The 22,147-nt window shown below is 45.0% G+C and overlaps 1 protein-coding gene across 2 annotated transcripts; it reads right to left on the bottom strand.

Moving 5' to 3' along the window:
• Positions 1-31: 31 nt before the first annotated feature.
• PDHA1 (pyruvate dehydrogenase E1 subunit alpha 1) lies at positions 32-15,993 on the bottom strand. Of its 2 annotated transcripts, XM_071554851.1 has the most exons (12): positions 15,824-15,993; positions 14,312-14,326; positions 12,878-12,946; positions 10,083-10,256; positions 7,415-7,541; positions 5,290-5,381; positions 4,831-4,923; positions 3,039-3,194; positions 2,773-2,844; positions 1,942-2,009; positions 1,045-1,153; positions 32-487 (listed from the first exon to the last, which is right to left on the bottom strand). In XM_071554851.1, the coding sequence occupies exons 1-12, from the start codon at positions 15,887-15,889 to the stop codon at positions 323-325; spliced, it is 1,206 nt and encodes a 401-aa protein (XP_071410952.1). In that variant the 5' UTR covers positions 15,890-15,993; the 3' UTR covers positions 32-322. The 2 variants fall into 2 exon arrangements, with proteins under 2 accessions (XP_071410952.1, XP_071411042.1); XM_071554941.1 differs by lacking the exon at positions 14,312-14,326.
• Positions 15,994-22,147: the final 6,154 nt, after the last annotated feature.

Here is a 22,147-nt window from a genome sequence, read left to right on the forward strand (position 1 = left end):
CATGAAGAAACAAAGCAAACAGACCATTATATAAAGGTTGTTTAAGTTTAATTATTTTTTACACTGTACATAACACATACAGCAATTCCAAGAAAGTCAGTAAAGCAAAGATATAGCACTTTAAATAAACCACTGCTTTCTCTTAACTTAGCTTCTTCTGAAACAACATTCAGCATGTTTAAGACAATCCATACTCAGATTTCCTTACAGTTTGTCTTTTGGAAGAACTTTTAAATAAGTGTAAGGATTGTTTCTGAGTCATTATAGTTCCTGTAAAAGCATTCACTTATTCTTACGAATAAGTTACACCAACAAAAGGCCTTTAGCCAACAGACTTGTACTTTATCCACTGGTTTGGGCCACGCACCTCAAAGGGTGGCTCATTGAAGTAGATGTGGTGTCCCAGCTCTTCCAGTGGTGGCTCTGGGTCAGTGGTGGCAAACTGAGCAGCTTCCTCGATCTCCTTCCTTACTGCCACATCAATCTCCTAAACCAAAAGTGGGTGCTCATTAGAAGACAGCTCAGAAAAAAAAGTATCCTAATTTTGAATTTAAATGCTATGATTAAGTATTGGCCAGAATTAGTTAACACTGTCTAGAAACATAAAATTAAAACCCTATAAAAACTCCCTACCTACTAAACTTCCACCATTTTGGATAGTACTGGTAATTTACTGCCAAAGGATCGTGACTCCACCAAGTGTCTCCATTTTCTATTCTGATTCTGACATACTATGTCAGTGCCATTATTTTTTATAGTGGACTAAAGTAGTTACAACAGTTGCCTAGAGGCTTCCTGACTCCTTAAATAACATTCTTCACTACTGCTAATTTCCAAGACTTACCCCCTTTCCTAGGGAGTCAAGAAAACCTGGGTAATTTTGATTTCTGTCTGTTAGTACACGACACTCTTACAAAAGTGATACTAAAACAAGCTTTAAAGAACTTCAGAGAACGAGTGATGGACACTGCCCATGATGTGCTTTTCAGAGATCATGAGTATGTAACTGCCTGAGAGCTTTTATACAGCAAATAAAAGCCATACCTTTAGTTCTTCAACACTAGCAAGGTTGTTGTTGATCATTCTGTCCTTCAGCAAAGTAATGGGATCACTTTTGCTTCTGACTTCTTGGATTTCGTCTCTGGTACGATAGCTAAGAGCAAGACAGGCAAAGACATGAACTTCTGCAGGAGCACCCCTGAGCAGAGGGCAGCTCACTTCCAGAAAAAGGTGTGTCCAAAGAGTTGTTAGAGATGAAATGAAAATACAGAACATTCATCACTCAAAGAATAGCACAGCAAACATCTGGAACTGCCAACTGAGCTGAAATGGCTGCAGACTCAAGGCAAAGGGGAGCAATCCCAGCCTGACAGTTACCATGAGGGGCCAAACTTCCTCCTTCCCACCACCCCTAAGGATGGGGCTGGATCATTTGCAGCATGATTCCAATTCACTGCAAGTCTCCAGTGAAATGCTGGGATATGGCTCCACTTCATGCAGACAAATTCAGATTTGTCAGTTGGAGCAGTGCCAATGTATGTTTGTATTTTTAAGAAGTGTTCTACCTGACTGGACAGTCCAAACTGTTCCCGTAATTGTACCTTACAGGATTTTAAATACTCTAAAAACCCTAGAATAGCGTGGTGCTTTTCAGTCAAAGCTTAATTAGGACACACCATAATGCATAAATAGAAAGCACAAAACTTTATCTGACTCTCTGCTTGTTCTAAAACCAAATCTCTTAATTCTAAATAAATATGTTACATGGCCACAGATACCAAAAGAGCAATGAGTGATCAGTCTGGTCATGGCAACTTCACCATAATATCTAAATGCACCTGACAGCTGATTTAACACTGAATTTAGGAGTTTCATCTCTAAGAAAGTGACCATCAATACCTACTTGTTTTCAGTGAGTGCCAAGAAAGAATGTGACAGTACCTTATTCCAGGGTCACTCATGCTGTGGCCATGGTAACGATATGTCTGTAACTCCATCACAAGAGGACCCTTAGAATGAAAACACAGAGTGTTACCACAATGAGTAACCAACGTGTTATAGCAGCAAGGATTTGCTATAGGTGAATTGCATCAGTGATCAATTATTTTAATTTAATGTTTTTTTCTCAATTTATGTAACACATAGATTCATTCAGTAAAATGAAATCTCATTCTTTTCAAATGAAAGCATATATTGATATCATAAGCATTATTCTCAAGTTCTTATTGAACACTATTAAATTTCCTCCCTTCCAAAGTCACTCCATTAATCAGAGTATTTCAAGTTACCTGTTGTTTCACTGTAAGCTTAGAACTCACAGAACCTTCATTACTTCACCAAGTATTAAAAATCTTCAAAACCAGAGTTACCATATTTGAGTGACAGACACCAACACTGACTCTCAAAACATCTACATTACTTTCTTTGATGTTTCCCCTAACTGATCACTTCACAAGGAACACAACTGCCTGACAGTCACAACACCTTTCACAACAGAATTTAACTGAGGCTGAAATGGGGAAAAAGATGACAGTGTAAGTAATACATATATTAAGTGCCTGGTTAATACCAACTGCATGTTAATAAATTCTGACAAAAATCAGAGAACCACTCAATTGGTATGAGTTCAGTACTGTGGAGAAAAAAGGAAATAAAGGTCAAATGAAGTTCAACACCAACTAGAGAAAACAGGCTAGATAAGGAACTTCTTAGGCAGCAATAACTTGGCTAAGAGTTTCACCTATGCAGAAGGAGTGACAATTACAGACTTACTTTTCCAGATCTGCAGTACTCAGCTGCAAATTTTGCTGCCTCTCGAACACAGAGAACATCCATGCCATCCACCTGATACAGAGAAACTACACGTTATGGCAAAAAAACATCAGCCGCCGAACTTCCAATGTCAGTACTTCCACAAGTGCAACTGGAATTCAGCATCAACTAAATGTATGTAGAAATAAATACATATGTATGTACTGTGCAGGTGTGTCCACACACATCCCACATCCCCCCTCAGAAAGAGCCGTGACTGTACTCACCCTGAGCCCTGGAATGAAGTACCCTCTTTTGTAGTAGTCAGTACTGGCTGCAGCTCTTTCAACTGATGTTCCCATTCCATACCGGTTGTTCTCACAGATGAAAATACAAGGCAACTTCCACAAGGCAGCCATATTGTACGTCTCAAATATCTGGCCCTGAAAGAGTAAGTCACATGTAGTGAGGGAGCTCAGCCTTCAGGCATTGGGCTCACCTGAAAATCTTAGAATTGTAGAATCAGTTGGGCTGGAAGAGACCTCCAAGATCATGAAGTCCAACCCTTAATCCAACCCCACGTTGATTACTAGATCATGGCACCAAGTGCCACGTCCAGTCTCACCTTAAAAACCTCCAGGGTCAGAGAATCCACCCCCTCCCTGGGCAGGCCATTCCAATGCCTGACCACTCTCTCTGTAAAGAACATCTTCCTGATATCCTGATATCCAACCTAAACCTCGTCTGGCAGAGCTTAAACCCATGCCCTGTTGTTCATTCAGTTGCAGAGGAGAAACTAATAGTACAAGTGATCTGAAACCCGCCACCTGCTGCAGCTCAGAAGGAATAAAAGAGAAGCTACACTATACAAGGTAACTTTCCTCTCAACTAGTAGTTTATAGAACTAATTTTTAAACTTACTTCAGTATCTGTGTTAGGGTAGCACAAAACCTTCCACTTTAACTAAGGTATTTCAGCAACAGTCATAAAAAACTTGACAACAGATTGACCTGGCAGGATGCTGCCACAGAAAAGTCAAGTCTGATCACAGTGACTGCATCAGCCTTATTACTCTAAATCAAAGACAAGGAAAACCAAGAACTGACACCTTCACCTGTGCTTTGAAAGTGGGAAACTGTATCAATGGCACACTCTAAACCACAAACTAATCTGGCTTAACGTCTCAGTTGATAACATGAAGGGACTGGCTGGAATGTCAACTATGCGGCTGTGTGAGAATGCTCTGTCCTCTTCTCTGTCTTCAGAAACCTAATTTATGTGTTCCTCCCTATTCAGCAGCACTGCCATCTTCACTGCCATCACTGAGAGCTCTCCTTACAGCACCAGTACTGCAGGGGGTCACACTCAGGGCAGCCATGCACAGCTGGACACAGGGTTAGAAGAGTAACTGCAAACCCTCCTACCATGACTTGGGACATGTCCATGTAATTAACCATTAGCATCACTCATCCCCTGAGTATCTACAGCATTCCCTCCACTCCAGTGACAAAGGCCAAGTGCACACCGGGGATGAGGAAGGACAGGTGTTTACACAGGTCCAAAATAAGATAAAAAACTGTAAGCACATGCCACATTCCTGATAGGTAAACAGCACCTAGCAATAAACAACTGTTCACCTGAATCACCCCTCTGAGGACTGAACAGTTGTTGAAACATCCCTACTTAAATTCCTAAGACAAGTAAGAGGTGACAGTGCCAAAATCTGCAAGTTGCCCAGCCATCTACATGAAGCTCATCTCATTGAACAGCACTTCACAACAAAAGCCCTCAGAAAAACTGCAGTGAACTGTAGGACTGAGGGTGTACACTGTGCACTTTCTCTCCAGGATCTGCCTTTTCAGTGTCAGTGGACTCTATAAAGTGTTCGTGCAGCAAAAAGCCCACACAACAATCCTGGCCCAAGATCTGAGATATTTTCTGGGTTGCAGGTAGGACAGGGGCAGGGCAGAAGGTGCTCTCCCACTCCTCAGAGGAAAGGCAGAGCTCACAGTTCACAAAAGGAAACTGTATTCCCCAGGCACACTCCTCACAGAGCCAGACCAGGCAGCAGTGCTTTACCTGATTGGCAGCGCCATCCCCATACAACGCCAGACAGATTTCGTTCTTGCCGAAGTATTTGCAGGCCAGCGCAATCCCGGCTCCGAGGGGAACCTGTCACAGAGGGCAGAGCCAACCACAACCTTAGAACAACGTTTAAAGGAGCTGAAGACAGGCAGGTTGTGAGCTCTAAGGAGACATTTATGCTGTTACAGACCTGCCCAATAAACGAGTTGCATCCACCCACTTCCATTTGTTCCAATTGATATTAAAGCCAAAATACAAACATGAACTGTATTATCAATTTGATTCACTTTGGATACAGTTTACAAAATGGTGAGCAAACCAGGGTAAGAGAGAGCCACAGAGCAGTGGTATCTGCATACAAGCTCCTCGCACCACAAAAACTGAGAGGAAACACTGGCAACAGGACATGAGCCAAATTCACCTTGTACTTTGAAACAGAAATCATGTCTATACCTGAGCACCAACAATACCATTGCCACCATAGAAGTTTTTGGTGTACATATGCATTGATCCTCCTTTTCCCTTGGCACATCCTCCTCTGCGACCTGAAACGTGAGGAACAAGTGATTCATTTTTCAGAGGAAAAATACCATGCAAATGGGAACATCAAATGCAATTCCTAAAGGTGGTAACACTAAGGCCATGTCAGTGTCATAAGAGCTGTGTGGAGTTAAGACATGACGGCCTCTCTCTTTCAAGAGTTCATGGTTAAACATCTCACAAAACAAATAAGGGCTGAGAAAAGAGAACAATAATGAAAACATAATTCTGAAAATACAGAATGAGATTAAGAAGAAATTTTAAAACCAACCAAGAAGTTTCAGTGTCCTGCTACACAGAAGCACTGCCTGATAAATATGGAGTGTTTCTAAATAGACAACAAGGTCTGTATTTCTCATATACATAATCTGCAAGAAAGATACAGTCCTTATTACTTTTGGCTTCTGCAAGAAAGATATGAATAGTGTTCCAAATTAGTTGCAATAATTTAGATTTGTTTTCCCTTTGAGAGTAACTACAAGTAAAAATTACAAATAGGACATTGAAAAAAACTCCAGCAATGAACAGCTCCCCATTCCACCCCAGTATTAACATAAGAAGTCACCCAGTCTGGCTTTACTAAAGCTGTGACTTGAAAATAACTAGTGCTCCATGAGGCCTTAGAACAAACTCTATTTAAATGAGCCAATCTAAGGAGACAGAATTTCTCATCAGTCCATTCAATTTCTTATTCTCATCTGTCTTGTTACCAGCTGCAGAAGATTATATTTTACTTCTAGTAAGCACAGCTTGACTGGGTTTTTACTTTGGGGGGGGAGGGAGGGGTGTTTGGGGTTGTTTATATCTTTTTTCCTTTAGCCTTAGTGTTTATTTTAGAAGTGTATCCCTTTCTGGAGTTTGTACTTCTCTTTCCTCCTTAGTAGTGGATAATTTTTATTATTGGTCTTTCTCATATCTTTCATATGTTTTATGTGAACTGTTATGGATTCTAGGGCCAAAGGAAAGAAAATGCTAATTTTAAGAAAAATAGTTTTCTGATTAAGTGTAATTTAACTCTGTTTGTGCAATCCTCTCTTGTGTTTTAGAATGTATTGTCACTTTTTGCTACACTTCCTATTTTTCTTAGAACACAAACCCATTTCTCATGTAATTGTCAATTCTCCTGAAAAGTCCTTTTCTGTAACTTGTTTCCTGTAAGGTCTTATCTACCAGTCTTATTTTCAGTTACTCTGCTTCCTTCTCCTTCAAAAACTTTAATCCTGTCATTTCTTGGTCCTTGGAACTCAAGTTGTCTTTCAGTTTGGCATTTGTAGTCAAGATCTTTGTTTTCAGGAAAGGGCTCCAGCAGCACTCCTTTCTAGGAACTCTCTCCAAGTGTAATTTCTTGGAACAACAGTCTCTGTCTGTACTGCAGCTGCTCTCTCCCAATTACAAGAGTCCTACTGAGGTCAAGCATAATGCAATAGAAAATTATGTGTGTCATGAAATGAAACACAGGGGAAAAAACCCCCACCAAATTATTGTGTTCAGTTCTGGGCCCCTCAGTTCAGGAAAGATATTGAGGTGCTGGAGTGGGTCCAGATAAGAGCAACAAGGCTGGTGAAGAGACTGGAGCACAAGTCCTATGAGGCTGCTGGGGGTGTTTAGCCTGGAGAAGAGGAGGCTCAGAGGTGACCTCATCACTGTCTAGAACTACCTGAAGGGAAGTTCTAGCCAGGTGGGGGTTGGTCTCTTCTCCCAGGCACTCAGCAACAGGACAAGGGGGCACGGGCTCAAGCTCTGCCAGGGGAAATTTAAGTTGGATATCAGAAAAAAATTCTTTCCAGAGAGAGTAATCAGGCATTGGAATGGGCTGCCCAGAGAGGGGGTGGATTCACCATCCCTGGAGGTTTTTAAACTGAGATTAGACGTGGCACTGAGTGCCATGATCTGGTAAAGGGACTGGAGTTGGACCAAGGGCTGGACTTGATGATCTCAGAGGTCTTTTCCAACCCAATTGATTCTGTGATTCTATGATTTTATAAAAAATTCTGGTAAGTACAGGAGCACGTGACTCCTGATTTCACTGAGCACAAACCTGTAAGTTCAGCGAGGATTTCTCGGACAGGCACTCCTCGGGTGTAGGTGAAGCCGTGAGCTCTGTACGCTGTTATCACATGGTCTGTTGGCTTGATGGCAGCTTCAAGCCCTACACAGCAGGCCTCCTGTTATAGAGGGAAAATAAGCTTAGCAATGAAGGAAAACAAACAGCTTCCTCAGTCAGCACTGTGGCAAGGGCTGGCTCTGATACAGCAAGTATCAGCAGGTAACAGAGAGAGCACAGATACAGGAGCCTGGATTAAATCCCAAGGGTCGCTGGCAGGCCTGGAGCTACAACAGCCTGAGGCTCTGAATTCCAACCTGTGACTGGCAAAGGCACATGAGAAGGAAACCAGAAGCTGTGAAAATCTGAAGGCTTTTTCTCCCAAATGAAGCATCTCAATGACTGCAATTCCAAAATGTCAGGGGATAACAGACAGACAGCAAAATTTCAGTAAGTTCACCAAGTTCCTTCTCCTGGCTGTTGCTTTTTAGTGGGCACATGTCCCATGAGACATGGAAACAAAAACCATCAGTGAAGCTTGAGGAGAAAGATGCAGGCCTTTAATACTCTGCAGTTGCTCATTTCTCACATTTAGTTGATCTTCAGCTGCACTGTGCCTTCTCTCTCTCTCCCCCTCCCTACTGCTGTCCCTGATTGCAGGGATTCATTTTTGTGCTAACACATTTTTTGTTAAAAGGTCATTAACTAAATGATAGTTCCAGCTACAACCTCAGACATTGTATACAGATATTCAGTTCTACATTTATTCTCTGCTCTATTAATATCCCTACATTCACAGAATCAACTAGGTTGGAAAAGACCTCTGAGACCATCGAGTCCAACCTATGACCCAACACTACAATGTCAACTCTTCCCCATCCAATCTTTTCTTAAACACCTCCAGGGACAGTGACTCCACCACCTCCCTGGACAGCCCACTCAAATGGCCAATCACTCTTTCTGTGAAGAACTTCTTCCTCCTAATGTCAAACCAAAACCTGCACTGGCAGCTTAAAACTGTGTCCTCTTGTCCTACTGCTTGTTGCCTGGGAGAAGTGACTGATATCCATGTGGCTACAACCTCCTTTCAGGCAGCTGTAGAGTGGTAAGGTGTCCCCTCAGTCTCCTCTTCTCCAGGCTAAACAACCACAGCTCCCTCCGTCACTCCTCACAGGACTTGGGCTCCAGACCCTTCATCAGCATCTTTGTCCATCTGTAGACATGCTCCAGCACCTCAGCATCCTTCCTGAATTGAGGGGTCCAAAACTGGACACAGCAGCCTCACTAGTGCTGAGTACAGGGGAAGGATTGCTTCCCTCATCCTGCTGGCCCCACTATTCCTGATACAGGCCAGGATGCCACTGGCCTCTTCTTGGCCACCTGGGCACACTATTGTCACTCAGAACTCCCAGGCCCCTTCTGCCTGGCTACTCTAATACCACAGACTTGTGAGCATCCAAGCGGCTCAGCAGGTCACTAACTGCTTCCTCCTGGATTACAGGCGAGCTACTCGCTCCCTGTCTACCAGCTCAGGAGGTCAGTTGTCCTTAGGACAACCTGTCTCATTGCTGAAAACTGAGAGGAAAAGGGTGTTAAGTACCACAGCCTTTTCCTCATCTTTGGTGACTATATCCCACCTGTGTCCAATAAAGAATGGAGGTTTTCTTTGCCCCTCCTTTTACTATTAATGTATTTATAAAACACTTCTTATTATCCTTTATAGACGTGGCCAAATTAAATTCAAATTGTGCTTTCGCCTCTCTAATTTTCCTTCTGCATGACCTGACGACATCCTTAAACCACTCCTCAGTTGCCTGTCCCTTTTTCCTAAAGATGGTAAACACCTTTTTTTACCCAAGTTCTCCTGCAAAAGCTCCCTGTCCAGCCAGGCCAGCTGTCTTCCCTGCCAGCTCACCTTTCAGCACACAGAGAACACACCACCTGCTCCTGCACCTTCGGGATTTCTTTCTGGAAGTATGTCCATCCTTCCAGACCCCTTTGGTTTAAGGGGATGTTTCCCAAGGTACTCTTCAAATCAGCCTCCTGAATAGGCCAAATTCTGCCCTCCAGAAGTCCAGGGTAGAGGTTTGGTTGATGGCCCTCCTTTGTTTCATCAAGTATTGAAAAGTCTTAATCATACCATGGTCACTGTACCCCAGACAATCTCTGACCACCAGATCTTCCACACGCCCTTGTTTGCAAACAGCAAGTCTAGCAGGGCCCTGCCCCAGCAGGCTGGCTCACCAGCTGAGACAGCAAGTGATCCTCCATACACTCCAAGAACCTCCTAGACTGCCTCTTCCCCGCTCTGTTGTGTTTCCAGCAGACAGAAGGTTGAAGTCTCCCACAAGAACAAGGGCTGGTGATATTGAAGCATCTGCCAGCTGCTTATAAAGTAATCATCCACCTCTTCCTCCTGGCTGAGTGGTCTATAACAGACTCCCACCAGGATGTCAGTCCTGCTGGCCTCCCCCCCGATTCTCACCCACAGACACTCAACCATGTTGTCACTAACCTCAAGTTCTACAGGGTCAAGAGACTTTCTAATATACAGATCCACCCCTCCACCTCTTCTACCTTGCCTGTCTCTTCTGAAGAACTTGCAGCTCTTACATTAAGTAAGGTAAGACAATATAAAATCTCCTGAAAAAACCTTTCTTACCTGACCATCATATAAGTGGCAGAAGCCACGAATAATCTTCTGCTTGTAGAGCTGGTCAGACTTGAGCTCCATGCGCCGAATGATCTGCATTGTCTTGTAGTACTGGAGCCCCTCCTCTCGAGTCATCACTGCCGTGGTACCAGGGCCTTCTTCCAGGTGATGGAGGTCACATTTCTGCAAAGTTGAACAAGCACTTATTTCCTGAAAATAATTAATCCCATTTATGAGTATCACTTAATTATTTTTTATGATGTGCCATTTTCAAATTCAGAGTGTAATATACCTTTTAAAAAAGAAAGCCAGCAAAACCTACATTCAGAGGTCAAAATACCTGTAAGGTTTGTGCACTGTCCCAAAATTCAGGGCAATAAAGGCCTTACTTGTAATAAAGGCAGGTTTGCACCCACAAAATAAAGCCTTGTTGTACCTACAAGCAGGAAACAAACTACAGTCCACAGAAAATACGGAAAAACGCACAATTGCAGGGTGTTACAGGCCAAATACTTGGTAAGAACTACACAGGATTTTTGGAGAGGTAAGAGAGATTGAATGTTGCCTTTGTGGAACAGTTTCTAAGATCCGGCCCTAAGACTGGACATGGCCCTCTGCTACCACAAGCAGTAACAAACCTCTGCTGCCTCAGCCACACTGCCAGTCAAACCACACCACATGTGCAGTAAAATTTCCCCCCCAAACCATGGACTCTACTGAGGGAGGGCTGATTTTAGGCACCCATACAAAAGAAATAATTAAAAATTTAAAAACAATTAAGTTCAGTGGAAGAGACCAAACAAATTACTCTGCCTGTGCAGATTAAATGGCCAAAATACTTCCATACAGGTTAAAGACAGTTTGTGTCACAACAAAAGTCTCTCCAGAGCAAATCCACTGATACCCAGATGAACTGGGTATAACACATGGGCACACTCAGACAACTCTGCTTCCAAGTTCTCCTAACAATAGAAACTTTGGAGTTTTTTCATCAACACAGGACCAAACATTAAACTCATATCTAGTCAAAAAAGAATTTTCATATAAATATATCATAGAATCATAGAACAGACAGCGTTGGAAAAGACCTCCGAGATCATCAAGTCCAGCCCTCGGTCCAACTCCAGTCCATTTACCAGATCATGGCACTCAGTGCCACGTCCAATCTCAGTTTAAAAACCTCCAGGGATGGGGAATCCACCACCTCTGGGCAGCCCATTCCAATGCCTGAGCACTCTCTCTGTAAAGAAGTTTTTTCTGATCTCCAACTTAAATTTCCCCTGGCAGAGCTTGAGCCCATCGTGCCCCCTTGTCCTATTGCTGAGTGCCTGGGAGAAGAGACCAACCCCCACCTGGCCAGAACTTCCCTTCAGGTAGTTCCAGACAGTGCTGAGGTCACCTCTGAGCCTCCTCTTCTCCAGGCTAAACACCCCCAGCTCCCTCAGCCTCTCCCCACAGCACTTGTGCTGCAGTCCCTTCACCAGCCTCGTTGCTCTTCTCTGGCCCCGCTCCAGTCCCTCAATCTCTTTCCTGAACTAAGGGGCCCAGAACTGAACACAACACTCAAGGTGTGGCCTCACCAACAGATATTCCTTCCCTTCCACTTGTGAAACAATTTTAATACTTTACAGGCACAGACAAACAGGGAGAGGGTGGAACAAAACCCAAATGATTGCTTTCAGATTTTCTTTCATCAGTTCCTGAATGAAATGCCAGCACAAAAGCTACTGCCAATGGAAGCACCACTTTTTCCTAAGATCCGGGCACAGTGGAAAGCTGACAGAATATAACACGTTTTTTGAGCAACACAAAGTAAAGCATTAAAAGGATGCTGCATTTTTTCCTCAAAAAACCATACGGACATCAATCAGCTGCACACTTGGGATAGGCTGCAAATAAGGAACCATTAATACTCTTCTCTCAGAACAAAAAGGTTCTTTAGCTTCTTCCTGACTCTGTTCTCACAGCTACACTGCAATATCACAGCTGCAAAGAGTCACAACTTCACATTCTTAAGAAACAAGTAGGGCTCCTACACACTGCCAAGCACAGGGCTTCCAGCTGCTCTAAGCAATCCAGTCAGATACTGAGGGGTGTGATTCTGTAGATTCAAACTGTTGTTTTCTAACTGAAAAAGATATGGGGGCAAGTCCATCATGTTGAGATGTGCAACAAATGCTTACACAGAATGCCAGTATTAAGTGTTCTTTACTGATGCCAAAGGGGTTTTTGTTCTGATTTTCACATTTTGTAGATTTTAGGAACACAGTAGTTGTGGATTTTTAGAGGGTTAATATTTCTAACAGTTTAAGTTTAATGCCTTTCTATCACTACCCCTGTCCCAGAACAGGGAGCTCAAATTCCTTTAGTTAATCAATCTTGTTTAGACTCCTTTCCAAGGTAAAGAGCTGAAGGATATCAGAAGGCCCACAGAATGAAACATAAGCACAGGTCAGAGTGACCCAAAAGCCAGAACTGGATGAACTCCAAGAGACCAAGAGACCTTTGTGTGCCCGAGGAAGAAGAGCTGATGAAGACAGAGGGTCTTGACGACCCCAGACCCAATTCCAGGGGTTGGACCAGGGGTGGGACTGGGGCTGGACTGAGAAATGTGTAAAGCAATGATTGGAGGGATCTTATTATACAAGCCATGGAAACAAGAACTGGGACACATGCATGTCATCATGTATTCCTGTGGGCTGTAGGCCCTGTGTTATTAAAGGACCTTTACTTTTTATCTTACCCTACACTAATGTGGCTCCAAGTCCTGTTTTGGGGGGAGGGGTCACTCATGGCATCATTACCTTAATCTCAAACGAAGCTTCACTTGCAAAGTCTGCGTAGTTACGTGATGCCACCATCACTCGAGAGGCCTTAGGAAAAATACAAAACCAAAACATGAGCAACACTTAAATATCAAGTAGGTGAATTTTCAAGTAATTTCTCAGAGTACTCCCAAACGGAAATGATTTATGAATTAAACTCACCAGTGCCATGTTCCTGTAAGGCTACAGAACTTTTGCTCTGTATGCACATGTTAAAGTCCTTTAAAAGCCAGTATTTAAAATTAAGATTAGAAAAAAGAATTTGAATATTTAATACCTTTGGTTATCTAAAATAAACCCAGTAAGTTTCAAAAGACTGTGAAGAGCATTGAAAACAGATAAAATAATTGGTTTTCCCTCCATGCCAGATACAAGGAGAGAGTCAATGGCTCTCTGTGCTAACTGGGATTTTGCCTTGATGGAATAAAAGAAAACATGAACAAAAACCCCAAACCAAACAAACGAAAAAGAAAACAAAACAACAACAAAAATCCCCACAAACCCCCCAAACAAACAAAAAGAAGCCAGCAGATTTCTGCTTACAAATGACCTGCACTCTCTCTTTTCAATAGGAAGAGAAGTTGGGGGGATTCAATGCAGTAACAATGAAGGAGAATATCATTTCAGTGAGTAACAGCATGGCCACTACTTCAACATGGTATGGAAACACAGAAGGTACCTGGGGATATGTGAGACACAGAACAGAAAGGGTGGCGTGGCAGGGGAGAGATGAGGATGTTTAAAAACACATTACTGTCCTAAAGAAGGAACACGGGCTGCTGACCAGTGATCTCTGGTGTTCAGGGCAGCCTCTGAGAGCTGGGCCTGTGTCCATGCAGGAACTGTGGCCACAGCAAACACACCGCATCTGCAGTGGCAGATTTACTGCTCAGTTAATTTACACAAAAATTTCACTCAGCCAGGAAATTCATATACATTTAGCTGAAAGTTAATGATTTCAAAATGTTGACAATATCCAGGTCACTGTTTCCAAAAAAAGGTGTAATTAACAGGTATGAACTTCGAAAAAAGTCAGGAGAAATTTCTCAATCCATCTTAAGTTACCTACTCTGTTACATATTTGATTTTGCAGTAACAATTCCCCCCTTTCCCTATTATCAGATTAAATACCTAAAAGTTTCAATTTAAACCAAGTTTCTACATTGTTTACCACAATGCATCAGTATCATTGGTGAAGAAAAGCTGATTTACTTCTAGAGCTGGAAGTAAATCAACAGTTTGGGATTGGGAGAATCACAGAATGGCCAGAGTTGGAAGGGAGGCCTTTAGACCATCTGGTTAAACCCCTGCCCTGAACATGGGGCATGAAAGCAACACTGAAGAGTCTGTACAAAGTTCTGATATGTGGCCAGTACATGTATCAAAGACATCCTGACAAGACTGAGACCTTACCTCACTAATGGCTCCCTAGGTTAGCAGCATTTGGAAGGGGGAAAAAAAGAAGAAAAAAAGAGTAAGTAGCTGTACCAAACAATTAGGGGAGGAGAAGTCAGCAAATTATTAGCCAACTACAACAGAACACTGCAAGTGGTAGTTTCCTTATGTGGAAATACAACTGCATAGTCTGGAATATGCTCAAACACTGCTCTATGCATTAAGTTTACTTCTATTTGTTTAGTAATTTATGCCTTCACTATAGATGTATATGAACAATTCAAGACAAACATTGATATAACTGGTAAGCCCTGGGATCCAAAAATCAATTATATTAAGATATCCAAACCAGATGTAGTTTGGCATCCCAGAAAAATGCAGTTATCTCAGGAGCAGGCCCAGAACTTGTCATAAGGGACTAATTTCAGGCACCAATATTTGCAAAATTTAATTTGCAAAATTCCAGATATTTTACTTGCCAATTAGGAAATACTTTTAGGTATGAGGCCCAAACATATATATAAAGATCTTTCAGTAAAAGTGCTGCCTGGTGTGATTCTCCCAAATCCAGTCACCCACAAGTCACCCACAAGCAGTGAAGGTTTGGGTGAGAGAGCTGCCTCAGAACACAGGGCAGCAGCAGATCTGCTCTCCATGGCAAAAAGGCAGCTGACTTCCAGTTGCCAAAAAAGCACCTCTTCACTCTGACCTTGCCAACAACTCTTCCTCAGCAGGGTTAATCTTTCCCATGGCCACAGTCATTGCAGTGGAATAAGGAGAACGAAGAGGTAAAAGCATGATTTTTTTTTCACATGAAAGAGATGACACCAAAATAACAAGCTCTGAAAGAAAACTCATGCAGAGACTGAAAGGGGCTGTTGGCTGAGCGGAGGGAGGTGGTGAAGCTCGGTCAGTCACACGTTGAACCCCAAGGGGGCCGAGCAGTGCGTGTTTATGACCCCTGTGAGGGACCCTGTGCTGTCAAAATACACGTGGGCAACACAACCCAAAGACACCAGGCCTTTGCAGGGCGAGCTGCTGCGAGCCGCGACCATTCCACTGTCACTGCGGGGCTTCATGCAGAGCGGGGGGAAAAAACCCCAAACAAAACCAAAACCAAACCAAAGACAACAACAACCCAACTTTTGGGGGGGTTCCATTATTTTTCTTTTTGCCCCGCCGGCACCAACTTCCCGGCCGGTTCCCGCTGTCCCTCCGGGCCCGTTCCCGCTGTCTCCCCCGGCCCACTCCTGGTGTCCCTCCGGGCCCCTTCCCACAGCGCTCCGGACCCGTTCCCGCAGCACCCCCGGCCCGTCCCTTCTGCCTCCCTGGTCCGTTCCTGGTGTCTCTCAGGCCCCCTTCCCGCTGTCTCTCCAGGCCTCTTCCCACAGCGCTCCGGGCCCGTTCCCGCAGCACCCCCGGTCCGTTCCCGCTGCGTCCCCGGCCGCCCTCGCCCCCCCCTCCCCCCCTCCGCCCCGCGGGCCGCCTTCCCGGCCGCGCTCCAGCCGGGCCGGCACCGGCCGCACTCACCGTCCTGCCGGCGGCCGCCGGGCCCTGGAGCAAGCGGGAAAGCGCGGCCAGCAGCATCTTGCGCATGAGGCGGCGCGGGGGGCAGCGCCCGGCACAGGCCCCGTCCCTCCCCGACCTTCGCAGCCGCCGCCTGCCGGTCCGTGCCCGCGCCCGGTGCGCATGCGCAGTGCCGGCCGCGCCGCAGCGCCCTCTGCCGGGCGCCCGGGGCCGCTAAAGGGCGTTAAAGGTCATTCCATGCGGGGAAGGGTCGGTTTGACCCCAAAACCTGGGAGAGCGCACCGTGATTCCCGCAGAGCTGCTCCAGCCTGGACAGCAGGAAGCACTTTGGGCGTTAGGGAGGATTTGTTCACGGAGGGGGTGGTTAGACAGTGGGGTGGGCTGCCCGGGGGGATTAGCTGGAGGTGTTTGGGACAGCCCGGACCGCACCGAGGGCCGCGGCCCGCCCGACACGGCGCTGCTCGGGCACAGGGTGGACTCGCTCAGCCCAGAGGGCATTTCCAGCCCGCCTGACGCTGTGGCTGTGACGCGACAGGCGGGGCTCGGGCATGGCCTCATCTCCTGGGGTCGGGGCTGGGCCTGGGACGGGGGGTTACGGTGCTACCCGAGGGCTGCTCCCTGTGAGCGCATTCCTGGTGTTTGGAGGCATAAAGGAACTGCTGAAAGGGGTCCTTTTGAAAGTCACAGGCATCCGTCCCCTGGGAAATACACCGCAAAGTTAAGATTTAACTTGGTGTTGCAGAGGCCTCTCATCACACCTGCTGGTCCCTCCCTCCTCCCCGCTCCTGCCACCGGCTCCGGGCGCACGCTGGGCTTGGATAGCACCGGGCTGCTGTGGGATGCCTAGCCGGCCTAGGATAGCACCAGGCTGCTGTGGGATGCCCAGCAGGCCTTGGATAGCACCGGGCTGCTGTGGGATGCCCAGCCAGCCTTGGATAGCACCAGGCTGCTGTGGGATGCCCAGCCGGCCTTGGATAGCACCGGGCTGCTGTGGGATGCCCAGCAGGCCTTGGATAGCACCGGGCTGCTGTGGCATGCCCAGCCGGCCTTGGATAGCACCAGGCTGCTGTGGGATGCCCAGCAGGCCTTGGATAGCACCGGGCTGCTGTGGGATGCCCAGCCGGCCTTGGATAGCACCGGGCTGCTGTGGCATGCCCAGCCGGCCTTGGATAGCACCGGGCTGCTGTGGGATGCCCAGTCAGGTTTGCTCTGGCACTGCTGTCCTGGCTCCACCCCGGCCGTCGGCTCTGCTCTGCACCGCACGGCCCTGCAGCTGAACACTGAGCACACACAGCCCGATGGGCAGTGCCCTCTCCCCTGCCCCACCTCACCCCCCCAAACCCCTCGAAAATAATGAACAAATATGGCCAGGCTTTGCAAACAAAGATTTGGGAAGGGCTCTCCCCACGTGGGTGTGCCCTTCCAGCCTGCGCAGAACTGGCCCCACCGTTTAAGTCCTGAGGTCCATCTGCCACGGCCGAGCGAGCTTGGACAGTGACAGTGAAGTCCTTGGGACTGTCACAGCACCGGTTACTAACCGGGGCTGACTCTGCTGAACATCCAAGATCTGACGGGATGGGATGGCAGAGAGGCATTGAACTGCCAGGGGACGGTCCCCACTGAGACTTCAACTCAGATCTTTGGGATTCAGAGTTCAGAGTGCTCTCCTTTACACCACGGGACTGCCCCTCCCTCGAAAATAATGAAACAAACAAGCAAAACCAACAGAACAACAGAAAGTAAATTCTGTTCACCTGTTGGCATCACAAATGCTCGTGTCTGCTGAGTCCTGAGGGTTGCACTGAGCTCAGCACATTTGCAGCACAAGTGCTAAATGTTTAAGGCGTAATTGGCACTGAAAATGTGTTCCTCAGACTACACCCTCAGCCGGTGTCAAAGAGGACAGAAGGTGACGCCTGTTTCAAAAATACATCCTCCTCTGGATCCCGACTGTACTGTTCAACTCCTTCCTTGTCTCCCCACCTATTCCATTAATGAGGACCCTAGTGGCTAATGTGATTTTTCCTCACCTCTAATGCAGAGTGGGAAGGCACGAAGCCATCTCAGCTTGCTGGCGACCTGAAAATGACCAGACTCTTCAGCTTTAACTAGTGGTGAGAGTGCAGAGCTCTGGCAGTGCTCAGCGTCCTACCTTTGTGCTGCAGCCCTGCAGGCTCCCTAAAGGCACATATGGTGTGTCCTTACATAGACTGGGAAATATAAAAGAAGCACTTTTCATATCCAAGAACAAAATCTAAAGAGTATCGCTCTTGCAATCATGAAATGCACCTGTGAGTAGCCAGATAGTGCTGTTCTCAATTGTCCCTAGGGGTAAAGCAGTTCCTGCTAACTCATTGGTAAAGGCAAGTCTATACAGGAGCTTCTTGTGGAGTCATTTTTGGCATACAACTTGTTGGAAGTTTGAATTTTGTAAGTCAGCTGTGCACTCCTGAGCTAATTTAGACAATGTTCATGGAGCAACAAGAGCAACAACAGCAGCTGGCTTCCAAGAGAAGAAAAAGCAAAGTGAAAAGGTAGATCAGGTGCTTCAGAAGGCATTTTTCCTATGTTATCTTTAGTCAGTAGGACTTCACCACTTGGAAAGCAAGCATGGACTTGCTGGCAATGTTGTTCTGCAGGCAGAGAGGGGCTCTGCTACTGGAGAAAACATTATCCCAAAGGTCTAACTGAGATCTTCCCTAGGGCTTCCAGGGTGCTGCAACAGCCCCAGAGGTCCATGGCCATTTCTGAATAGTGTAGCCATCTCTGTCTGGAAGTTTGCAAGCTGCATTTTTATCAGTCAACACAATCCTGGAGAGGTTACTGATGGATTCATGTGCACTGATGGTGTTCATGCACGCACCAGTTACCTCAGTGAGACTCATGGAGCACAAATAGGAGTGTCCTCCTGCCCTACTCAGGTTTATAGCAAAGCCAAGTGGCACCTGGACTGGGATGACTTGCTCTGGGGAGGGTGGTGAGGCTGTCAGAATGTCCTGCAATACGTGGCAGAACAAAGATTCATCACTTTTTATAGTTTTCACATTCTAGAAATGAGGTTCATCAAGAGAGTGAAGTGTCCTGGTGTCTGTATGTGAGCCAGAAAGCTGCTGGCAAAGTCATGTGCCAACTTCATTGAGCAACACTGTGAAGTAAAGGTTTCAAGAGTTCTGTGAACAGATGTTCACTGTGGACATGAGCTTGCTCGAAGGAAGAATTATAATTACAAAAGAATGCAATTAAGCTTATTTCATGTTCATTGTTGTTACCTGTTTCTTCTCCTAATGAAAGAAAAAAAGAAATTTTTCTGTTTACACGATTATAGACTAATATGTTATTAACACTTCTAATTGTCATAGGGAATAGTTATTTTTGATGGGAAAGGATCCATTTTTATCCTGCCTGGAAATACAGTAAAGCATTAATTCATATTCTGCCAATTTTTTTTACTTTTCATGGTATTTCATTAATATACATATTCCATGTTAAAAACTCTTAAAACATCATGAGATTATCATATTGTTCTACAGAAATCAGATGCAGAAAACTAATTAATGAGGTAAACAGTGAAAAGGAAAACATAATAAAATCATAAGCAGAGAATGACACTGGAAAATACTTCAATGAAAGATGATTATGCAATATTTCATAATGGAGTACCTTGCCATGTGTGACTCCACTATTACATCAAGGGTGTGTTGTGTGTCAGTTGGCCCAAATTCATTGTTTTCTATTGTTCTGGGTGTGACCCTAAAATGTTATCATTTTTCGGATTGCAGCTGCTGTTGCAGATGTCTGCTGTTGGGTTAAAGGCAGAGTGGAGCATCCAGCATTCAGGACCTGCCCCAGCTTGCTATGTGTCTGCATCCAGGTGAAAGCAATTCCCTCCACTTCTCAGGATCCTGAATCCTGCTGCCTGAATCTAACTGCTCCTGTGCCAGTGTAGCTCTCGCTCACAGCAGACAGACAGGATGGCTGCACAGAACAGCTCGTGCCTCAGTTCCTCTGCGGGAGAATCCGTGCTGGGAGATGCTTGCCCAGATCTCCTGAGTGGCATCATATGGTGGCCCCTTAAATTGTAATACCTGTTTTTCATGTTCACTTAATTCAAACCTCTTGAAGCAGCACAAGGCCGTGCACCAGCCCTTGTGAGTGGCATTTGAATGGCACTGCACAGTGGGCCTGGGCTGTGTGTGGTGTGAGGGTCTGTGAGCAGCACGGGGAGCTGGCTCTGGTGGGACTGGGCCGTGTATGGTGTGAGGGTCTGTGAGCAGCACGGGGAGCTGGCTCTGCTTTGGAGACTGGGAAGGAAGGTGCCACTCACTCTCAATAACTACCTGAAGGGAAGTTCTAGCCAGGTGGGGATTGGTCTCTTCTCCCAGGCACTCAGCAATAGGACAAGGGGGCACGATGGGCTCAAGCTCTGCCAGGGGAAATTTAAGTTGGAGATCAGAAAAAAATTCTTTCCAGAGAGAGTAATCAGGCATTGGAATGGGCTGCCCAGAGAGGTGGTGGCTTCACCATCCCTGAAGGTTTTTAAACTGAGATTGGACGTGGCACTGAGTGCCATGATCTGGTAAAGGGACTGGAGTTGGACCAAGGGTTGGACTTGATGATCTCTGAGGTCTTTTCCAACCCAATCGATTCTATGATTCTATGGTCTTACCTACGCTAGTCACACAGCAGCCTCCAGGACCCTGCCCTGGCTTCTTCCTGGTGGGAAGCAATCAGTTAACTCTGAGTCAGACCACGCAAGTGGAAGAACATGCCAAGATGCGAGTGAGAGGGAACCAGGTCCAGGGACTGAACTGAAGATTTAAGTAATCAAATAGAACAAATGTAGTCTTAATTCCTTTTCCATGTTTAAAATTTGTATCACCAGCTTCACTCCAGATGCATCTTCTGATTCTAAATATACTACACTCTGTTTGAAACTGCTCAGCAGGAACAATCTTTTTTCCCTCATTACTCATTTTGAGTTTCCATTTGTTTTATCTCCTCCCATTTTTCTTCCTGTTCTCCCCACTCTCATTTGATTTTCTTGCCTAAACATTTATCAGTATTGCTCTCTTTCTTTTCTCAGGTCCATGTTGCTCTTCTACCTGTATCACAGAAAATATCTCTAATTTGCTCTTTTGTCTCCCATCCCTTCTGACTAATTCCCATTTGTTCTGTTTCCTAGTAGTTTCTGCTTTAGACAGCAGCATAGATGGGGGAATTAGGACAATCAATTATAATGTCTAAATCCTTTGGATGATTTGTTTCCTTTGGAGTCATTTGAGTTTGGAAGAGAAGCAGTTTTCTAGGATCTTCCAGATGTTTTGCTTCTAGTAGTGATAGGAAAATGGATTAAGAAAGTATAATTTTTTTCATCATTCTGATTGCTTTTCTGCATTATTATTTGGAAAACACCAATATCTTGAAGGAGCAAGATGCCAATAAATTTATAATGTCATTTTTCATGCTTGAATTATTTATCCTTTTATGTTTCTGTGCTTCCCATCATGTTAACTTTTTTTTTTTTAGTCCCAGGAGCAATTAATATTACAACATACAGAGAAGCACTACTGTAGAAAAGGTTCTATCCATTTACACAGTAAAGTCCCATGGGAAACGAGATGTTGCTTTACTCTTCTGGGTAACCCCAGCTATGGTAGGGTTGGTTGAATGTAACATTGGTCACCTTGAAAACTGCGAGGAAAAGAAAACAGATGTATTTTCTGTTGTTGCTGAATCTCACTGAAAAGTTATGGCTGGGACTCAGTTAAGTCCTTCTACATTTTGATGTATCATTAATGTTTTTCGGGTATATACAAAGGTATAGTTTTATTCAAAATCAACATCTTAGACTTTGTGTCTGCAAAGCTTGGGCAAATGCTTTAAACAAACATTTTATGAAACCTGAATTCATGGAATGCTTTGTAAAGGAACAATTTGTACTTTATGATTTTTACAGAGGCATCCTTCCTCTGCTGTGTTCTGTTTCCCAGCTCCCTACAGATAACATTCCTAGTGATAAAACTCTGTGTGACATCTGCGTTTTTCACAGTGGCAGAATATTTTTGAACAACACTCAGTTGTGAACTGCAAATGTACATTCTGACTTTCAGACCACTCTCCCATTTTTGCAGATAACTCTGAGTTCTGATCCTTTGCCCCTCTCTGATTTATGTTTCTCCAAAGCTAAATGGGAGATTCTGTTCTTCCTTATCCCTGCTGATAACGCAATTGAATAGTACAGGCATAAGGAATGACTACGTGAGGATCGTGTTACCAGCAGAATCATAGACAACTATTCTTTGCTTATGGACTGATTGGAGTTTTAGA

This window comes from Pithys albifrons, chromosome 1 (assembly GCF_047495875.1).
Source record: "Pithys albifrons albifrons isolate INPA30051 chromosome 1, PitAlb_v1, whole genome shotgun sequence".
NCBI classification, from domain to species: Eukaryota; Metazoa; Chordata; class Aves; order Passeriformes; family Thamnophilidae; genus Pithys; species Pithys albifrons.